General features: G+C 36.1%; 1 protein-coding gene across 1 annotated transcript in view; it reads right to left on the reverse strand.

The window, feature by feature from the left end:
• Positions 1–12242, reverse strand: part of WDR72 (WD repeat domain 72) — a 91115-nt gene extending 78873 nt beyond the window's left edge. The window contains exons 1-8 of the mRNA XM_031055953.1: positions 12090–12242; positions 10977–11083; positions 8061–8139; positions 5154–5328; positions 4596–4672; positions 2740–2859; positions 1520–1665; positions 1062–1158 (exon numbers count right to left, since the gene is read on the reverse strand). Of these exons, the coding sequence (XP_030911813.1) occupies positions 1062–1158; positions 1520–1665; positions 2740–2859; positions 4596–4672; positions 5154–5328; positions 8061–8139; positions 10977–11083; positions 12090–12242 (954 nt within the window). The remainder of the gene's footprint in view (positions 1–1061; positions 1159–1519; positions 1666–2739; positions 2860–4595; positions 4673–5153; positions 5329–8060; positions 8140–10976; positions 11084–12089) is intronic.
• Positions 12243–14510: the final 2268 nt, after the last annotated feature.

A 14510-nucleotide genomic window follows, 5' to 3' on the forward strand; every position in this document is an offset into this window, starting at 1 on the left:
AAAAATAAAAATAAACCAGAACCAAAGCTACACAGAATAATCTGTTCTATTTGCTCTGGTTCATTTTTTGCCCAAATAAGAAGGCCTCCCACATATCCTTCCTGCCCTGCATTCCCCAGCTTCCTAATTATAATGAATTTTCTTCTTTCCAAACTATCGGGGTTTCCTTATTTATTTGTGATCACACAAAACACAACATAAAAAGTGAGTGAAGATGTAGGTTTTCCAACACAGCTGTGTCCATTTGAGATACCTGTCTACACAGTTACTTCAAATTTGAAATTGGTGCGACATGCTCTGCTAAATATAAATTCTCAAACAAAAGCTGATCTCTATCAGCTACTTTTTCATCTTCCTCTTTTCTTAACATTAGAGGCTTCTTCAAGCCAAGACCATATGAAGAGAGTCATATGTGTCTCATTTTATGCACTCTGAGTACATCAGTCTGCTCACAGTCCAAGAAAGTTCTGCATGTGATTATGCCTCTGAAGGCTGCAGCCAGCAGTATTCTGGATAAAATGCCACAGATTCAGACCCCTTCAATTTCAGGTGGATACACAACCTATTTATATAGTTACTTGAAATATGTATACATTCCTTAATAAGAACTAAGTAACGTGCTCATATTTTGCTCATGGGTAATCTTTTTTGATTTTGGTTTTATGGCATAGTGGTATTTGTTGGGAGATTTTATTTATTTTATTTTTATTAATTTTTATAGATTTGAAAGTAGAAGCTTCTAAAACTATTTTAGACCACATCTTTGTTTAAAAATACTTTTCGCCAAAATTAAAGAAAAGAAACAAGAACCAGTCTATATACAGTCAAAGATAAAGGCATCTTTCCACTGTGAAAAAAACCTAAATATAGCCAAAAATCAGGCAAAATATGTTATGAGCCTCTTCAAGTTTCTAAGCAACAATTTTAAAATGAAGGAATAAATATTACTCCCTGTTTTTATGGAATAATTAAATCTGTTGATGAATTCATATATTCTTTTGGGATTATTCAGGTTATGGCAAACAGACAATAAATAAACTTTCAAACAATTATGAATTTACCTTATTTTCCTTCATACCAGTAAAGCTGAGTAAATGAGGATAAACTGTTTCCTTCAGTGCCTTCCCATCAGCAGGGTACATGCTTTTAGAAAGGCCACTATATAATAAAACAAGAAATTTTAAACATACAAGCTTTAGAAAGTAATTTTTTAGAAAGCGGAGCAGTAACATCCAAGATTCACAAGTTCAATTAAAGGTAACCAAATAAGTAATTACAGGAGACTTTTTGAAATCACAGCACCAGCTGCCCAAGTTCTACATGGCTAATCTTATTCCTATGTCCCCTGCTGTGTCAAACAAAGACTGAGGGCTGTCAAACTCAGGGTAAATCTTTGAGTGCCAGAGTGGTTTTGTTCTGGTTTTTGATCATTTGCAACATGCAGAGATTTTCCATAGTAACCCTTGCAAAGTTCATCTTGTACCTGAACTTTTTGTGTGAATTTCCCATCTGAGCCCACCTGTTTAGCAGCTGGTAGATGTAACTGTGGCCATCTTCGGTCCAGATGATAAGTCTGTAAGCTGCCAGCACTTCCCCACCAGCAAAGCACTGACCACTCTTACAGAACTCAGTACAAAGCAAGGAGAAATCACAATAATCATAGACCTAATTCAGAAAAAGAACAAAACATAAACAAATAGCATTGGCAATTTCATTTTAACCTAAACTGGGTTTGGGCAGTGAATCAGGAAGTAGAACATGAGTTCAACTCTTCATAGTTGAACTATTTTTAAAGCCTAATATGTTTTGATAAACTACTGCAAAGTCAGAGTCAAACCATACAGTTCAAAGTTAAAGAAACTGACAGTTAAAAAAAACCCCAAAAAGTAGCACTAGGGTCTTGTAGTCTCATTATAGAAATTAATAGAAAACAATGCATGTTACAGATATTTTTCCATTAAAAGCGGAAAATCCATTCTACACATGAAATTTCTCTATAAATGTTTTTGTTTAGAATTTAAGTAGCCCAAGAGACATGTCAAGGATAGTCTACAACTACATTATTTGAAGTTGACCCAGGTATATGTGAATTTTTTTGACCCATTCCTGTCCCCACAGGGATGATGTAATCAGGTATACATGTTAAAATAAACCTGAGCGATTAATGCAAGTGAAATTTTGTAGCACTGCAAAAGAAAAATACAGATTTTTTCAGTAAGTTTCAGTTTAAACACATTATGTTTTCTCTAAAACTGTTATTAAATTTTTTAAAATTTTAGTTACTTTATTATAGCTTCAAGAAAAAGCAATATAGCCTGGGGTCTTTAGTTTTGCTGCTATCAACAAACAAAGGTCCCAGACTACTGAGGACTTGCCAACTGTGAGTACTTCTGTCATACTTAAACAGGGATTTTTATTCTTTGTCTCCCTTTCAAATGCACTGTGGAGGGGACTATAATGCACTCAGTGCTCTAAAACTGTCCCTTACTTAAATCCCCCCTCTAGCCAGCCAATTTGGAGTTAAACTTTAAAAGCAGAAATACATTCATAAAAAATAAAAGCTTCATCTCTTTCACGCAGTAAAGATAAGCCAAGAAGTGTTGCAGGCATAATTATATTTGACAATTTGTGAATGCTTTCTTTAACCTAAGGAGATAAACAAGTATCTGCATGTAAAAATCATATTAGCTTTTCAAAATTAACAACATTAACAAGAAAGTGTAATTCTCAATAATGTACCTGCCAGCACATGGAGGACACAACAAGAAGGAGCCTTTCTGTGTAAGTACAAAATCTTACTGCTTGACAGTTTATACAGTCCAGAGATTTTGATTCCTTCTCGCACACACTTTGTTTCTCCTTTACAGCACAGAGGGGAAAAAAAGCTATGAAATTTGTTTCAGATATCTGAGTGAGCTTTTAGTATAGAAACAACCCACTGAAAATAATTTTCTGTTAAGAGACTTTCAAAATTCAAAGCAAGGTATAATTCTCAATTAACAATAAAAAGACAACAGGTTCACAACTAAAATGTAAACAGAAGAATGTTAACATTTGTGTGGCTCAGATTGTGATCTCACTTAAAGAAATGATAATGAATGTGGAGAAGGACCAAAGGCAGGCCATAAATAGAAACTGCTGTAATGAGTATCTGCCAGGTATTCTTCAGTCAAAAAAAACAGTTACAACACCTATAAAACAGAGGATCAGATTCAGAAAAGCTGATGAGTATTTTACTTTCCCACCCATTCTCATTGGAACCAGGACAGTCTGAGATGCTGGTGTTGCCATATGCCCTGTTTGCTCTTAACACCTTTAAAAGGCAGTGTAAAAGTAATTCATTTTCTTAGCTTTGTATTGCTAAATGTACTGTTAAAAACAATGTATGTATTTTCACACTTTTTGTGGGAATATCAGACATATTAAAGTCATCACACTCAAAATTATTCTATTGGAATTATATTTATTAATTATTGATTAAATCACTTAAATTGGATGTTTTCTGTTTTTTAAGATACCAACAGTCTCAAAACCTCTCAGAGAAGGGCTACGTATGCTTGGAGTCATGGCTATAAAACTGAAAGCCATTTTCTTATGACATCTTGCAGCTTCACTTAATTCCAAGTAAATCCAACAATATTTATTAAAATGCTGCTCTTTAGAATTTAGCTGGATTGTTACGAACTCTGCAGCAGTCCCTCCACAAAAGGTGCCCCCAGGCAGTAAAAAGACTGCACCACACCATATGTTCCTCTGACATCTGTAATCAGTTGTTAGAATCCTCAGAATTTTTACAACACAGCAGTGGGGTTTGCTCTAGGAATGTTGAAAAGATGCACCCCAAAACACCACAGATAAATCAAAAACACCAGGATGGTATCAAACTTGACAGACTCTCCTCAGGGGCCTGATTTGACCTATAAACAAGTAGTGCTGCCTACACCCTGCAGTTTGTCCAGGCAGTGGGTGAGTTACCAACATCCAGAGAAGTCTGTTGATATTTTGCCATTTCTGTCTCACTGTAGAAGCCCCTTCGTGAATCTAGCTTTTAGAGTATAACTAGAACACAAAAATTGCATCCCAATTCTAACACTTGCTCATGGAAGGTGACAGCTGCTGAGAATATTAACCCAAAAAAGAGTGAGCTTGAAGGTAGAAAAATAGGACACTTGACACAGCAAGAGACTTGCTGTGAAGACAGCATTGTGAAAAGCAGACCGAGGAAAACAAAATCTAAAGGACCATTTTGAAGAGAGTAACAAGGGTGAAGAGGGAGTACAAAGGCCAATATTGAAGAGCTTTGAGTTTAAAGGACAGAGTGAAGGGGTTCAAAGACATTATCAGGATAGCAGGAAAGCATTGCAACTTAAGCATCCTGGAATATGAAAAGACAAGAAGCCTGGCCTAAAGGTAATGCAGCTGTCAAGGCAAGAGCTGTCCAATGGGCCAATTTTAAATAATGCTATGAAGATATGCTTTCAGAATTTTCTAACAAAAGTAATAAAATCTATTTAATACACATCCAGAAGATGGAAATTTATTCATATTCTGCTTCAGTGTAGCCTTTACTTGAGAACATTCATGTTAACACTGACCTGAATGCTATTCAGAGATGAAGAAAGGTCCCATACTTTGAGAACTCCAGCTACAGACACTGCAACTAAAGAGTCCTCTGTGAAAAGTTAACAGTGAGATAGTCAACATGAAGCCAAGTTCAAACAGCCCCTATCTGTTCAGCACTAAAACAAGGATTCTGCAGGGCACTGCTTAGATGAAATATCAGTTTTACACACAAAAGTAAATTATATATAGAAATACAAAATATGTAAGCAAGTAGTGAATAATGTATTAACAGAAGGCACAGAACTGTGGTATTGTGCCTTTAATTTATCTGATATTACACAACTTATTTATACTTAAATCCAAGAACTGAGCTGCTTACAGCCAGTATAGGTGTTTTTTTCCTCTAAAAACATATTAAATAAAACAGGAGCCTTAGAAACACCTCTTGTGCTATCAATGAAACCTTAACATCTTCTATATAACAGCTCTGTGAAATAATTCGATATTAAATAAAACAGGAATATACCATCTATACATAAATATTTTATCACAATTTAATGTGGCTATATAAATACATGTGAAACATATACCTTGAATTCTTGCAGAGTGTACAATACACATACATTTTATCCAATCAGAAGACTGAGATGATGATAAAGTGTGAAGAACACCCAAAGTTTTAGCATCAATAATAAGAACATCTTGATATTCTCCACAACAAAGAAGCCAACCTTCACCTGTCATTCGGAATGAGCAATGGTAATACTGTCCAAGTGGAAAGCAGAGAGTCAGCACACAGATACACAAATGGCATGAAGATTTTTCACACTGAACATGTCATAATCAACACTTGAAGCATCACTAAAAAAATCTAAGGTATGTGAAACCATATCCAATATTACTAGTAACAGTAGAAAGGCACACAGCTTAGTAAAAGGTGCTTCAGACTGAAAGCAGCATCTGTCCTTCCTAAATATTAGGATTTTTCTAATTTTTGAAATAAAGTCAGGTGTTAATTTTCCCTATAAATTGCTAAAGAGTGTGAGACTTGTTTCTCTGAGAGGCCTCTCTCCAAACACTTCATAAACCTCCTGTCATCAAGGGTTGTATGAAAAGGAAGAATCAGATGCAAAATATTCTTAATTAAATTTTTCATAATTACTGATTGCCTTCCAGGAAGAACTTCTACTCCATAGGATATTCTTCATTCTGACATGAAACACCCTAGTGGTTCAGAAGATTCTTTCTCAGCAATCACAAAGGGAAAAAAACCAAAAGACAAAGCAAACAGAGTGACTATGAGGATTTTTTTTTTGCTAGGTGTTCTGTATGTGCAAAGACATCTGCATTGTATGTCCAGCTGTAATCGCAAACAATTTCTACAAACGAGTAAGCAGCCACCTCAAAGCCAATTTACATTTATTGCTAACCTTAAAGGGAACAATCATCTAGTCAGACAAAAATATCAGACAACCCAAAAAGCCGCACCTCATTTACAAATTTTCTGTACAGTTTTGGTTATATAATAATTCTTGTTTTTTTAGTAAACTAACTGAAGTGAGTAATAAAAATAACTGGAAATAGGATAAATAGTACTACAGATATTATGAATAAACATAGGCAGAAAATGTTAGAATTTACAATTACTGTTACCATTAAATTAGGCTTGAAATAGAGGATTTGTATAGTCAGTAATTCCTCTGAAAAAATTCCACACTGGTTAAGAGACAAATGTTTAAGTGTTGACCCTGGTGTTGAATTTCATTTCAAATGGCAAATATTCAGTTTGCACTACTTGACATCTGCCATTCATAGTTAAATCATCTACACTGAACAAAAGGAACCTACTAGAGCAGATAGGTTAGCAGTTCAATTAAAACCAAACATTAACTACAGCACAAGCAACTGTTCCCCATGGAACAGCAAGGAAAAAATCTAAAACAAAACACAACAGGAAATCTACAACAGAAAAACACAATTTATTATAGTTATCAGAAGGCTTCATTTTAAGAATAGTTTCCCCTCCCAGCAACACCTACTTTTCCCTAAGCTTTCCTGTTAGGTGTTCCTGTTTTCTATCTTGCCCAAGTTATTAAACAAATATAATTATTAGCCACAATTAGGTTTAGCACATTTCTAATAGAGACAAACTACCAATTTTCTGCAAGTATTTGCTACACCTACTTGAAGGGTAAGAATGAATATTCTTCCCCTGATCTCCACAAAAAAATGTACAGATTGTCAGCTAGGACAGATTTGCCTACTTCCCTGCAGAACTTATCTGTAACTTCATCTATTAAAATCTAATTAAGCATTAGAACATAGCAGGTCAAATTATAATTTGAGGAGCAATATAAGTATTTTTTTGTTCATGTACATACACCCATTTAAGGAATATAAACACTTTAAGCATATGCACAAATAAAAGTGTAGAATAATTCTTAGCTTATACAATTTTTATACACATACATATATGTAAAAAAAAAGTTAATCTTCCATAATTTTTGTTGGCAATATATCCAAGCTTTTCCCTCCTCCCTTTACAATGAACAACTATTTGAACAACTATTTTGTATTTGAACTCCTCATATCAACCAAAGCAGTGTCAAGAAAAACATCTGGAAGGGTTAAAAATCTTTGATTCCAAATTGGCTGTGCTTTGCATTTACATGAAGTCTCAGATACCCATCATTTGGAGCCTTAGTTCCACCTTAGACTTCCTCACTGAAGAAAACCAGCATTTTAACTAACACAGGAACCCTGAGCTTCTCCTCTACTAACATATCCAGAAATAAGCCATGTCCCAAAATCAAACCCATAGATGCTGGGGCCCTCAATCTCACTCACATGTGTATTTCAAATTCTCCCAGACTCCAAAATCTAGATACTTATTTTACCTGGACACAGTTTCAACCAGAGAAACCAAATTATCTGAAGCAATATTGAAAGTCTCTGAAAATAAGGGATTTGTCCTAAAATTCTGCAGCGAATGAAAGTGTATTTTTGAAAACGGGGTGAACTCTTTTGGAGGTCAGGAGCTCAGCACCAAAACCATTCAAAAGCTTAAAAATAAGTCTTTCAGCAGACTGTCTCACAATGTTTGGTCAGATTACTTGTACTTTTTTAAAATGTCACGAAAAAGCCAACATCAAACTTGAAGCTTCCTTGCAATTGTAACAAGACAAGAGCAAAGATTAAGACCATTTCACTTGGCTACCTGATACACAAACAGTAAGTTAATCAATACTGCATTTCAAATATTTGCAGCTTAAAGTAATCAGTCTGATTTGATTAAGGAATGCAGAGGAACGTAGAAGTCTCAATTCTTTTCTTAGAAGAAAAAAAACTGAAAAAGATGAAAAATACTTATTTTATGACAGGGTCTTTTTTTCCTACGTTACAAGCTATACATTTAAAACTGTTTCTTAAAAATATCATGTTAATAAAGCAAAACTCTTGTAATGAACAGAGACCCCATGAAAAGCTGCTATACTTACATGGATTGCTGTATGCCTATAAGGAAGCTTTGCGTTCTCAATGCACTGTCCACTAGTGACATTCCAAACACACATCTCCCTGCCAAAGATAACTTCATATTATTCTCTGTCGTTTCCACTCAATTGGCTGGAATAATTTTGTGCCCCCAAGTTTTTCTCTAGTGCTGTATTTAAGTGTAGTCTGGTCATTTATAAAGCTTTTTGTTACAGATTGCTGGGTAAGAAAATGTAGTCATTAGCAGGGGATGACATACAGTATCTGTTTCTTTTTGTTTTGGTAATTACACCCTGTTGCCTTGCAACCAACCTCACTTTAAGACCAAGTCCGGTCTACAACAAATTGTAGGTATACTGCCATTACAGCTCGTCAACATGTCACTGTAACTATCTGTCACTGGAACTACATCCTCCTGAAAATGATTCATTTCACTGAACTTAAACCAGACATTTCGAAAAGCATCATGCATCTTCTCCCACATCAGACTTCAGTTCTTGAGAGGAACAACGTTTGTTAAGAAGAAACAGTGCCATCATGAGGCTGTTCCCAAAATCTGCTCTCAATACACTCAACCACCTGAGTACCTGTGCAACACCACAGCCACACTTGGACACACTTAAGGTTGTTTGAGGAGACTTTGGCACATATTCCTTATCTACACATTATTCAACATGCAGTGGGACTAGATTACAAGAGAAAATCAAATTAAATGTTGTAAATGAGGCTGTATGAGATATCATATCTCAGCAACTGAATGGTAAACTTTGATGCATTTAGATTTTATTAAAAAACAAACATTACTTCCAGAACTGAAACACTCATGTCATTATTTCTCATATTACATTGTAAGAAATTTTCTGTATCTAGACCTAAAGAATGCACTGCGGACAGCATTTTATTATATAAGAAATACTACTTAGTGATTTACATTTTAACCTACCTACTTTCCCATTTGATGCTAAACTCAAAGCATTCCTTCTTAGTATTTTTCAGCTGAGCAATAGCAGCATCAAAGTTGATAGATCCAAAGTCAGAAATTAAGCGAAAGCTTTATACTGTTTGTGAAACCTTTCAGAGCAATGCTTTTCTCCTTGTTTATATCAGAACTTTACTGCTTTAGCTACATTACTGTGACACATACATACCTACAAACATGCACAAATGAGACCAGAATGTCAGAATGTAACTTCAGCTTCTGGATGATGTATTCAGTTTACTGTGTGTACTAATAAGGAGTGAGCAATATCAAACATTCCACACATTATGTGCAGTACGACAGGTTTGTCACTCATAGGACATCACTGAACTCATGAATCATTAGAGATTCTTTTATGAACTTTCATATTAGAAGCACAAAAAATAACATTCAATGCTCGTTCTTCTGGGCTTAGTCAGTTATAGAAACTCTGAAAACAATCTGAAGTGGAACAGTGAAGCTTATCATAGAATCATCTTCCATAAGATTTCTTCCATCCTCACTACAAGGAAATGGAAGCTTGAAAATGGCAGAAGTGAATTATTCACAAGCCAGAAAATGCATTTTGGCAAAACCTCCATCTCCTGAAGACAAGGATTCCTATTTGTAATTACCTCAACTTCATGTTGCAACCTTGCAGGGATCAGTGATGGATGCTTTGCACTTATGTAATACAGATGGGAAGTCAGGAGTAATTTGGCAAAAATGAACATTTAAAGGGGCCAGAAGACAGTTCAATCCTACCTATACACATTCCAAACAAGTCTAATGATCCCTTCAGAGGTATAATCTTTAGGATGTGAACATCCCTGTGTGGTATATCTACAGCAATATCCTCATTTATTTCTTAACACTTTCCATCCCAGTTTTTTTTTGGAAACACAGCATCTTTGCTCCCAGTATGATCTGGAAGCAGTATTGCACTAACAGAACTTCAGAACAGAGAAGAAAAGCAGCTTCTTCTCAGAACCCATGAATAGAACTGTAGAAGGGCAATACAAAACTGGTTGTAGATTTCTCACCCTCTCTGCACATGAACAGTAATGCTTACCACCACCTGTCCAGTGAGGCTGTCTAATCTTTCAAGGTTAAGAAGCCTGAAATAGTTTTTTTGCAGGTTATCCCTTTGTAGTACACTCATGATTGAATGAGAGAATCAGCCAGGGAGGGGGGGGAATATAATTAAGCAGCGAGACAAAATTGCTTAAGAAAAACCTTAAGGAAGCAAGCAGCTAGCCCCAACTGTTTCCAACAGATGAAATCCTAACAGGTCTACAAATCCTAACGGGTCTTCAAATCCCAGCTGAAAATGTTATCAAATATTCTTAAGTGTAACCTAGCAGAAATGCAGGAAGTAGTTTGACTCAAGTGACAGGCTATGTCATAACACCCACATAGCAGACAAAGTGCAAGATCAAGGCCCTCTGAAAGGATATTCTCCAAAACAGCACATCAGATGTAAATACAGAAAAGGAGCACATATGCCTTTAATTCATGCCCATTCTGTTTCCATAGGTACTGACTGAGGAACCATAAACCTGGATCAGGGTACATTAGCTTCTTCTACTGGTTCAGTTCTCAAGTCTGAGCTCAGGAAGAAACAGAGAAAAACACCATGATAGTCAAATGCTGTTGAATTGCTGATGCCCCCCAATAACCCATTAATTTCTCTTTGAATAGGGTTTAGTCAACCCCTTGGACTAATTCCTTTTTTCTGAATACTAAGTGGATATGTGAATCTGCCAAACCTTTCTGTTGTCCGTGGGCCAAGCTCTTAGTTGGACCATTGTATATTAACAATGTAGTCACTACCCTAAGTAGCTGCTATCATTTTAATATCATGGAAGTGGATTGAAACATTTCTGCAAATGCATAATCTGACCTACACTTGACACACATTTCATAATTTAAGAAATGAATAATTGAATATTCAGTTACCTACCCATTTTCAGTAGCACTTACTACATATGGCTGTTTCTCAAACTCTCTTGCTTTTGCCAAACAAGTTACAGAAGCAGTATGGCCAAAGAGCATTTCTTTAGATGAAATCTAGGAGAATAATATAATGATTTATCTTAAACAATTTCTATATAAACTAAAGATATCTAAAACCAAGAGAATATTACTTGTCAATCTATATAATTGTCAATCTGCTTCATATTCTTATGTTCTTCCATCATGTTTCTGGAATGCAGAAAGATGTGGAAGAATTCTTATGGAGTTTGCATAAAAGCTAAGTTTTTGTATTCACTGCATTCATCATCTGAATAATGTATGGAACATCAAATGTTATAAAACAGGCAAAGTGCAGGACATCTCTGGCCTTCACCCTACAGCATGCACCAAAAGTGGCACAGTGAAGTAGAAACTGATAAACCAAAGCTCTTAAGCACATGTTTCATACCACACATTTAAATAACCTAATTATCATCACTGCATGCAAAGGTCTTAATTGGAAAAGGTAGCCTCATAAAAGGGCAAACTTTCAGACTGTGTTTGAGTCCAAATGGGGCAACTAAATATAAAAAATATAAACATAGTTCTAGAAACACAGAATAAAAAAAACAAAACAGGAAGTGTTTTGACTCTGCTCCATTGTGAAGAAAATAAATAAAGCAACAATTTGCATCTTGGTTACATCAAAAATAAAAGTTCATTCTTGCTGCTTCCATCTTAGTAGACAGATTTGGTTCTATAAATATTTTTTCTTTAAATGACAGGTCATGCTTAGCAATTGATTTACAAAAGAAAAAAAACCTTCACAAGACACAAATCATGATAATTGTATATATTTACTTGCTGTCACTGCTCAGAGCACAAAGTCTCAACTTATAATCCACTAGGCATGCTAATCTGTGAAAAATTCTCTAAAGTCTGCAAATTACAGGTTGCTTTTACAAGCATTTCACTTTCTGCTTCGTGAGATTCCTATAACAAATATCACACTATCTTTTAAAATTCATCTAAATAAGCACAAGTCTGGGTAATCCTATTGCCAATACTAAAAGATAAAATGCCAGTCTATATAGCAAACTGTAGCACAGTGGACACAAACCTGTAAGTCTGATGAAAGATCCCAGAGACATATTTGTCCTTCCTGGCTCCCTGTAACTATGGTCTGCTGGTCATCTGTGATCATCACAGCAGTGACGCTGTGAGAGGGAGCTGTTCTCCCCCACACAGCCACAGCTGGTACTGATGCCTTCATGGTCAGCGCCTGAAAACAAACAAGTCATGATGATCCTGAGTAGGATTAAACATAAGGAAAAAATCACCTAAAAAAAGGGGGAAGGTAATCAACAGCTGGAAAGGGAAGACAAAAAATATTGCTGTAAGACACTGATAAGGCATTGAAACATTTTCTTACTATTGCCAACATCACACTAACAATTTCAGGGACCAGTACTAAGAGAATACTGAATCATCAGCAGCAAGAGTTGTGTGCTGCTCCACACAGCCTGGCTTAGCTCTGATAGGCTCACGTTGTTCTCCCCAAATGTGGCTGGTGGAAGACACAACACTTCCCCTGTTCCCTCCAACCAGCAGCTCTGCTCACTGGCAACAGCAGGAGCCAACTGCTGGAGCAGAGGTGGCTTAAGAGCAGGGTGCCAATAAAGACTCTGATTTCAAGGAGGGAAAGACAAGAGAAAGATAATATGGTCAAAAGGAGAGAATGGGTGGTGGTGGGTCAGGGAGGAAGAGAAAAATGAGGCCCAAGATGGCAAAGCTATATACCTAACCATATAACCAATCATTCTGTGGCACATCCTAGAGACAAGAACAAAAAGTAAGGTGGCAGCAGAGTTGCAAGTTGAGAAACAGAGAATGAATAGAATCTGTTGCTCAAGACATGAGTTCTTTGCCCCAAAAAAATTATCTAATAGATTTGTCCCTATTGAAAAAAATTGATTTAATGGGGTTGTCCATCTGGCTGAGAGCAGTTTTGACTCCCATCAGCTGGGCAATAGACAGACAGATTGACAACAGCTAACAGACTGAACAACATCAAAATTGTTTGTATACATCAATCACGCCGTGTCAGTGAACAAGAAAGGACAGATTTTAAGCTATTTCAGATTCACCATTATCTAAGGTCACTTAAATAAACCAATATTTTAATTTTTCTTTTCAAAAGTACTGTACGTCACCTATGTCATCTTTCTTTTAATCCAGACAGCAATAATACGATTGAAGGCATATTTCAGAGCAACCACTTTGTAGCCACCAAGCAAAATTCAGCTTTCAGAGGAGGTGTGCTCCAATTTGTCCTGGACTAAGAAGAGACACCAGAGTCCTTTGCACATCCTTAGGAAAGAGGTTCAAAATTAAACAAGATGATACAGTAATGCAACTGGGAGAACTCAGTCAAAAAACATGACAGCAAAGCTGAGCTTTTCTGAGGAGACAGGAAGTGGGCAGGACAAAATCCATGACAGCCAGTGAGTCAAAGGAAGGAACACACGAATGATGAGATGTGACATGAAGAGCAGTTCCTGTGATAATTCAGAAAAGACCACAGGACAAAAACGGAGCACAGAAGCAGCCTTTTAAATTATGCTTAAGGAAACTGTAACCCAGCACAACCGCAGTTGAAAGCAGGGACATGGACAAGAGCTATCTACATGACTACTACTAAAAGCCTAAAGTGACACAGAACTAAAGGAACGGTCTTGCTTCCTGACAAGAAAATGAGATAAAGGGCACAGCTACTGAGAAAAAAAGGCTGAAAAGACTGGTATGGCAGACTATTGAGGTCCTGTCATATAACCTTGACAGAATGCTGAGGGCAGAGGAAGAAGAATCTAAGAAAAAAATTGAGGTCATGAGTTCATTAGGCTAAATCCCACTTAGTTCCATATAAAAGCTCCTTGTGGATATATAAAAATACTGAGACTTTTTATTGTTCCCAGCATTAGAATCTGACTTTTCTAAAACTTTTTTTTTAAATCTCTAGTCATATGAAGCTAATGGTGAATACTGAAATCCCTTTATCTTGCAGTTTATGTCCTGAAATAAAAGCTGTTCTGGACAATCTTTAATGACATGTTTTTAGTTATCAGGTAAGCTAATAAAGCTTGCCATTGTCATAGGGCTTATAAAGGGATGGCTGCCAAAAGAGTTTGACAAGCCAAATCCTGCATCTTTAAAATGCATTTGCTTGCATATCACGTAGTCTTTTATACTTGTACCATGGGAGTGTTCAATTAGTGTAAAACAACACAAGGAAGCACAATTCAGGTTTGTTCAGCATTGAATATTGAGTCATAAATTATATTTTCTTATAAGGGGAACATAGAACCAAGCTCAATATTCTTAGCCAAAGACCTACTGCCGAGCAAGTGATTTGAGAGAACTCAAATCAGCAGATGTTAAAAAGAAAACAAGCTGATAGAATTTGCTAATGTGGAGATGATTTATCTGCAGACTGTTTAGTTGCTCATGAGTAACATGAATAAAAAACTACTGCTACTGACAA

The sequence above is a fragment of the Geospiza fortis genome, unplaced genomic scaffold, assembly GCF_000277835.1.
Source record: "Geospiza fortis unplaced genomic scaffold, GeoFor_1.0 scaffold171, whole genome shotgun sequence".
Lineage (NCBI taxonomy): Eukaryota > Metazoa > Chordata > Aves > Passeriformes > Thraupidae > Geospiza > Geospiza fortis.